The sequence below is a fragment of the Choloepus didactylus genome, chromosome 2 (assembly GCF_015220235.1).
Source record: "Choloepus didactylus isolate mChoDid1 chromosome 2, mChoDid1.pri, whole genome shotgun sequence".
Taxonomy (NCBI): domain Eukaryota; kingdom Metazoa; phylum Chordata; class Mammalia; order Pilosa; family Megalonychidae; genus Choloepus; species Choloepus didactylus.
In genome coordinates this window covers 53,118,990-53,126,742 of record NC_051308.1, presented here as the reverse complement: position 1 = coordinate 53,126,742, position 7,753 = coordinate 53,118,990, and the positions used below count along the sequence as shown (strand labels likewise).

The 7,753-nt window shown below is 40.1% G+C and overlaps 1 protein-coding gene across 4 annotated transcripts in view; it reads left to right on the top strand.

The window, feature by feature from the left end:
* Positions 1 to 2,748: 2,748 nt before the first annotated feature.
* The window catches only part of CR1 (complement C3b/C4b receptor 1 (Knops blood group)), a 130,003-nt gene continuing 124,998 nt past the window's right edge, over positions 2,749 to 7,753 (top strand). For 2 of the 4 annotated variants that reach the window (XM_037824814.1, XM_037824815.1), the window contains exon 1: positions 2,752 to 3,116. In XM_037824814.1, the coding sequence (XP_037680742.1) occupies positions 2,981 to 3,116 (136 nt within the window). In that variant the 5' untranslated portion in view covers positions 2,752 to 2,980. Of the gene's footprint in view, positions 3,117 to 7,753 lie in introns of all 4 variants that reach the window. The other 2 variants (XR_005215077.1, XM_037824813.1) reach the window with 2 other exon arrangements.

The window sequence follows — 7,753 nt, the reverse complement described above, 5'->3', positions numbered from 1 at the left end:
AAAGATGAATCCAAAAAGAAAAAAGAAATCAGAAAGTCAGGGAAAAAATTAGGGTGTGGGACCAAAAGGACAAGATTGTTTCTAAAAGGAGAAATCTTGACAGCAGGTGTCACAAAATCTTTGAGGAGTATATAATGCTACAAATTTTAGTCCACCACACTTGCATTCAAGGCACTACAGTTTCTTAATATATGATCTTCTGTGTGCCACCACTTACATGTCTGAGCGGAAATTCAATCTCAATCATTATTTGGTTCTTCTTCCTCCCCTACATTCATTTATACAAGAATCCCAAGTTCATATGGTGCCAGGAAACCTATGGGTCAAAAGCCTAGTTGCACAGTGACCACCATCTCCACATTATGATACAATTTCTGACTTCTCCATTGAATGGCAATATAAGTAGACCCCTCAACAAATATTTGGATTTGTCACCTAATATCAGAAAACATAAGATTGAGATATGTATTTTTTAAGTGTCTGGAATGGAGGCAAAATAAATATAAGCCTTAAGGAAAACGGAGAAAAAATGTTTTTGAAATGGAACACAATTTACACCCCCCTAGGAGTTGAAAATTACAAATCAGTAGCTCTTAATGTATAGTCGTCAATTGACACCTTGGTAACTACACAGATGAGCCTAGAAATAACCATTTTGGTCATTTGAACATTCCACTTCAAACTTGACTTTCTAATGAGACTACACATCTGTCCCAAACCCAGGATCAACAGAAACCTGCTGTTTTAGTTTGCTAAAGATGATGAAATGCAATAAACTGAAAATGGGTTGGCTTTTAAAATGGGAATTTATTAATTTACAAACTTACAGTTCTTAGGCTGTGAAAATGTCCAAATCAAGGCATCATCAGGCAATACATGAACTCTTATGTCATATGGCAATGCACATGTCTGGCATCTGCTGGTCTCTCTCTCCCGGGTTTCCTTGTTTCCAGTTTAAGGCTTCAGTGGCTTCCTCTCTCTGCTTCTCTGGGGCTTTTTTCTGTGGGCTTCTCTGTATTTCCTCTCTTAGCTTCTTTGTGGCTTTTATCTTCTCATAAACGACTCCAGTTAGAGGATTAAGACCCACCCTGGGGTACTCCTCAACTGAAATAACCTAATCAAAAGGTCGCACCCACAATAGGTCTATATCCACAGTAATGGATTAAAAGAATGTGATCTTTTCTGGGGCACATACAGCTTCAAACCATCACACCTGCTTTCCCCTATTCTCATGCTCACGCTCACAGCACTTCTTCAGAAAGAGCTTGATTCTGTTAATTGGTTCTATTTGTAATTGGTTCTAAAATGCATTATATCCAGCTTCTGTGCTTCCCAGTGCTGCTAAGCAATTCTTTTACTCATCCTTAGTGAGCTCCCTTCCCCAAACCTTTCTCTTCCCTCAAAGCCTGCTGTAAACATTTCCCTTTCTCAAGCGTTCTACCACCCTCAAGATCCCCACTCCTCATTCTTAGAGAATGAACTACTTTCCTCCCTCAAAGAGAAAACTGAGGCTGACTGACAGGAATTACATCCCTGCAAACTTTCTGGGAAGAGTGGTGTACACTCTCAGCCTCACTATCATTTCTTTTGGCTTCATCGAGATTCTCCATTCTCCTGACACTACTCAAATGGTTATTCTGCATAGGGGCTTCCTTATTTCTAAATTCTGTATCTTCCTTACATTCCTCCTTGGTCTTCTTTTATTTGATATTGACTATAATAATTATTATGACTGTAATCATTAGCATAATTACATTAACAAATAATTATGTTAATAATTACATCAGTGTGCTCCAGATACATTCACTTTATGTCAGTTCCTAGAACAGAGCAAGCTCTTTCTAACTTCACAGCCACTGTGCTTGCTGGTCCCTCCACCTAGAATATTCTCCCCCAGCTCATAGATGGCCAGGTCCTTCTGGTCATTAAATGTCACCTCTTTCAAATAAGCTTTCCTTGATCACCTTACCTAAAATGGATCTGCTCAGCTTGTTAAAGTGATTAAAACTAGATTATCGGAGGGAATCCCAGCACCCAGTTCCTTTCCTCCAATGAATTTACCACAATTTGTAAGTATATATTTATTTGTGTTTACTTGCTTATTGCCCACCTCCCCCACCAGGTCACAAGGGCAGAGGCTACATCTGTTTGTTTGTTTGTTGTTGTTGTTTTTACCACCGTGTACCCAGGCTTCACATAGCAGTCTACATAAATACTCTGACTGAATAAAAAGAATGAGTGATTCATGCCTTCTAAAAAGGTTCTTCCTTTGGGCTGGGCAATGCACTGAGATTTTTATTTACATGCCTTCTTGCATTTGAGCCTCACAACTAATTAACCTATCCAACCCTCCCCCACCCCCACCCCTTTAATAGATGACGCTTAGAAGAACAAACAGTGGCAAAGCAGGAATTCCATTCAAGACTTTCTTTTCAAAAAGCCCTTACTCACTCCTTTTCTTATTTTTGATAGCACCACTTGGGATAGGTGGGATAGGGTTGGTAGTCAGGAAATCCCACGATTTTTAATAAGGCTTGGGATGTCTCAGTTCGACAGACCGTGCTTCTTCACATTCCCTGCATACTGTACACCTTGCCAGCAATTGTGGCTTCAACACGAGAGCAGGCATTTTATTAGCTGACCTACCCACACGGATTCTTGGTAATGGGAAAGGTCAGGCAGGACGGGAGGGAAGTGCGGCTGCGATAACCCACGCCTTCATCTGGAGCAGCCTATCCATACACACGGAATGCATCAAGAAGCTCGAGCACAGCCAGGTCTCTACCCCTGTACTTGGGTCCGTAGGGTAATCTCTGAGAACAAGCAACAACGTAAATAAGGAGTAAACAAGAACTTGCCCATTAAGAGGAAGCTGTGGTCAAAAGCTTTTTGTCCCGGAACTTCACTCCCCTCCTCAGCAGGGTGATTGTTGTCTCTTCTCCCGGCTGCACCGACTTCGCGGTTTCATTCTGCTTTCCAGATGCTCTGGTCGAGGATGGGGGCCTCTTCTCCGAGGAGCCCAGAGTCCCTCCGGCTGCCAGCACCCTCTCTGTCCTTCTGCTCCGGAGGACCGCTCCTCGTAGTTCTGGGGCTGCTCGCGCTGCCGGCGGCATGGGGTAAGAATGCAGCTGGCTTGGGGAGGCGGCCAGGGCGCAGCAGGGCAGCGCGCAGCTGCGGTGTGCTGAGCGCTCAGGTGCTAAGTATTGCTTTAAGTTGCCTAAACGTCGCGGGAAGACTGGGTAAGAGTTGAGTTCCCCAGTCTTGCGGGCGTTAAGTTGTGCCCAGCGCCGAGGAGGGCGCAGATGCTAAGCCAGTGCTGCACGAAATTCTTTGCCTTTGTATATTAACCACCTGGATCGACTGTAGCAGCATGTAGCGCAGATCATAGCAAAAGAAAGGAGGTTTGGAAATTCGACAAACCTCGATTCTAATGCTAAAAACTTAACTGTGAGGAAACTGACTACACCTGTACTGAAATCTATATTTCATGGAGTTGCCACTTAAATGGCAGAAGGGAGTCAAGTGTCTAACAGTGCCTGTCATTTTGTCAATTTCTGTTCCCCAACTGCTGCCACTACACTGTGCTCACAAGGATGTTTGGACTAGCAGTCCTTGGTGTTTAGGGCCAGACCCCAAATTATTATCTGAAAACTTCTCTGTCTGGTCCTATACTGCCCCCATACTCCAAACCAACCCCATCAGCATCAGCATGCATGTTTTGAGCATCTAGTTTAAGACAGATCCCACGCCAGGCATTTGAGGTTACGAAAGCCTGTGAAGCTCCAGAATCCTCAGTTGCAGGTACCAGGGACTGTAGAGATGTTTACATATCCTTGCTTTTTAGAAATGTGTTTACTTCAAAATAAAGCCTATTATAACTACTATGGAAATTTTGAGACCACATCCTCCTTCCGTTCCTCTTAACTTCAAAGACGTTTAGGTAAACATCTTCAATTAGAATTCTTCTTTTCTTATTTTCGGCCTCCCCCAAAGTCTTCTTGGTTGTTTGGACTCATTGGAAGCATAGTCAGTTAAAGTGACAATCTTGGTTATTCTTGCCCAATCTTTCCCTAACAACCCTGTTACCTCTTCTCTGTCATTAGAAAGTTTGCATTCATTATTTGATTGTACCTTCTCTTCTAAGGGAGCAAGAAAAGAGGAAAACAGTTTCCATGGTTGTTATTAACATTTTGCCTCCTTAGACATCAGAAAGTAACCTGCCAAGTAGAGAGAGATGCAATAAAACTTTAAATCTTATTTTCAGAAGAGGAACATGCAAGTAAGTTTAAGACATCTGTTGTCAATGCTTAGAAATTTTTGTGCTTCTTGTGAGTAACTGGTCCCCTTCTTATTGTTTTTGAGTCACTGTTATAGGGCAATCACAAACTCTAATTGCAATAAGTATTTATTGAGGTTATCACAATAACAGCCAAATGTGAAACAGCCTAAACAAAACTTATCAAAATTTTACTTGCCGAAGTAATTAAAGAAAATGTGGAGGGAATGCGTACAGTTTGCATGGCTCATTGGAGTTTAAAGTAGGATGAGAGAGAGCCATGTCTTTAAGATGTATGTACATAGAAGTAGGGTGGCATGGTTTTATGAAGTCACCTTAATTAGATCAGGGTGCTGTTTCCAGCCTCTGTCACTTACTAATTGGACACAGCAAATCAATTACCATCCCCACCTTCAGTATACACATGTATGAAATAAAGATAATTATCATCTTGACACCTGAGAGGGTTATTGTGAAAATCAGGTGAGATCATGCAAGTGACAGTGTATTATAACCTGGAAAAACCCATGTGGGAAGTTGTAGGACTGGGCCCAAAGGATGACTGAAACAGGGGAAATCTCAGTTCCAATGTTCAAGAAAGGATGAGAAGGAGCATGGCTTTAGCAGCACTTAAAGAATGAATCTAAAAAGCACTGTTCCAGATGATTGACCAGGAGATAGATATATATATAATGTAGTACACTAAGCAGTATTAATACAGCGTTTACTATTATGTGGAGTCTGGCGCCCTCACCTGGGCCTCATGTCAGGACTTGGTTACTAAGTAATCCTTGAGAAGCTCTGTGAAGGTTGCAAGGTAGAAAAAGGGAAGTACCAGTTTGCTTTCTGTGCATTGTGATGTATTCCTGTTTATAGATGCTCAGATAAGTAGAATGTAAGGTTTATATTACATATATATAATAACTTTCAAGATTCAACAGGTAATGTCAAAAATTCCCTGTATAAAAATACTGAGTGAAGGAATTCTAATAATGCCAATTCAAGCAAACTAAAAAATGGTACAGCTGACACCCTTACCCCCAACACACACACACACACACACACACACACACACACACACACACACACTTAAGCAAGCCCTTTATCAGAGACATAAGAGAAAGAAACATTGTCACTGCAATCACAACTAACCAAAAGTTGACAAAACCAAAAAACCTACAAAGTATCAAGCAGACTAGTTGAAATATAGCTTTACATCCACTATTGTTAACAGAGGAACTCACTTTGACTGTATTTTGTCCCTTGAGTTGTTAGTTAATGATGGTACTAAGTCATCATGATTAGCAAGGCATGTAAAATGCTTATTTCATTGGTATCACATTTCTTTAAATTTCTAGTCTATATATATAAAATGTAGATAACATATTAATGTATATACATAATTCATTAAAAATATTTTTTGACAGTCCATGCTCTTTTAAAAAAATTTACAGAGATGTTTAAGCAAAACATTTGCAGTTTCCTTCATCAAAGTATAAAATATGCAGAATGGGTAGCAGACTGTCCTCCTGGTTGACAAGGTATGTTTAAACAAAGGGAAATAATAATGAGTAGATTGCACTTAGAGCACAGAATAAATCACCTGCCTTGAACAGAAGATTTGAATCATGAGTATCTGAAAGTTGGGCTATGCATTCAAGACAAAAATTACAACATAACACTACACCCACTAGGATGGCTAAAATTGAAAACAGTTATCATACCAAGTGTTGACAATAAATTAAAGCAACTGGAATTCTCATACACTGTTCATGGACAGGTAAAATGACACAATCACTTTGGAAAACAGATGGGCAGTTTATCAAAAAGTTAAACATACACCTATTGTATGACCCAGCCATTTCACTCCTAGGTATTTACCCAAGAAAAATGAAACCGTATGTCCACAGAAAGATGTGTATGTGAATTTTCATGGCAGTTTTATTTGTAAGAACCAACAATTGAAAACAATCCATATGTCCTTCAACTGTTAAATGGATAAACAAATCAAGGTATACACATACAATTGAGTATTGGTAAGAAAAAAGTAAAAGAAACAATTTTTCTATATGCAACAACCTGTATGAATCTCAAAATAATTATGCTGTGTGAAAGTCAGAACCCCAAAAAAGATACAGACTGAATAATTTCATTTACATGAAATTCTAGAAAGTCAAATCAATTTGTAGTAATAGAAAGCAGGTCAGAGAATGAGGCAGAAGGATGGAAGGATTACAAAAGGATGTAATGAACCTTAGAGAGGAGTGATAGAAATCTTTTTTATCTTGACAGGGAGAAGGCTGTCTAATATTGGAGAAAAACAAAAAGTTTGAGCTTCCTCAGACCATCATCTTCTGCTTAAGTAGGAAGCACAGAATAGGACCCCTACTTCTGATTAAAGGCATTATCAGCAGAAACACTCCAAATTAACCACTTTTTTTTTTTTTTAAAAAAAAGGCAACCAAGGGGGGAAAACCTATCTATTGCATACTAGGGACTATAATAAATAGAAATACCATTTTAAAAAAGCAACTTAAGCAAACATCCAGGCCTGAGGACTAGTTGGGCTCATTTTCTCCAAGCACTCTCCCATTTGCCAGTGCTCCTGTGGGCTCGAGGATAGAGCTCTTCCATCTCCAGGTGCAGAGGTCCAGGAGGACTCTCAGAGACTTCATTCAGGAGAGCCCTGAGGTCACTCATCATAGAGGTCTCCCACGGCTTTACCAACAAAATGGACTCATTCCAAACTATCTCTGCATTCTTGAGCAAAAAATATACTCTTATAAGCAAAAGTCTGGGTTTATGTTGGCTCTTAGCTTCTCCCAGGGGCAAACTCTGGATTACATATCTTAGCTTCTCTCTAAAATGTCTCTCTCAGAATCTCTGAGCTCCTTCTCTCTGTGGGCCCTCTTAAAGGACTCCAGTGAACTAATCACTTGATGGGTGGGGTCACACCTTGTTGGAAATAACCTAATCAAAAGATCTCACCCACAGTTGGGTGGGTCACATCTCCACGGCAAAATTCAATCAAAGGATTCCACCCTAATCAAAAAACCAGTAAGTCTGCCCTCACAAGATTGCATTAAAGAACATGGCTTTTTTGGGAGACATAGTAGATTCAAACCAGCACACCATATAAGGTAACACTCACAGGTTCCAGGGATCAGGACATGGATGTCTTTGTTGGGGAGGGGAGTATCCCCATACCACACCTTTCTACAAACATTTTTAAAATCTTCCTGAATGTGGTGAGAGAATCCATTACCATTAGGGTCCATCTTTATAGCAAAGCCCCACAGCCCAAAAAACAGGGTACGGTGTATACATTAACTATGACTAGTGGGGCATTAAAATATATGTAGAGTTTAAATACTGATCATGATAAAAGACAGGAGGAAAATAAATGGAAATAGCATGTTCCATGATTCTTGCATCATGGAAGAAATTATGATATGTTAATTATATGTTAATACGGTA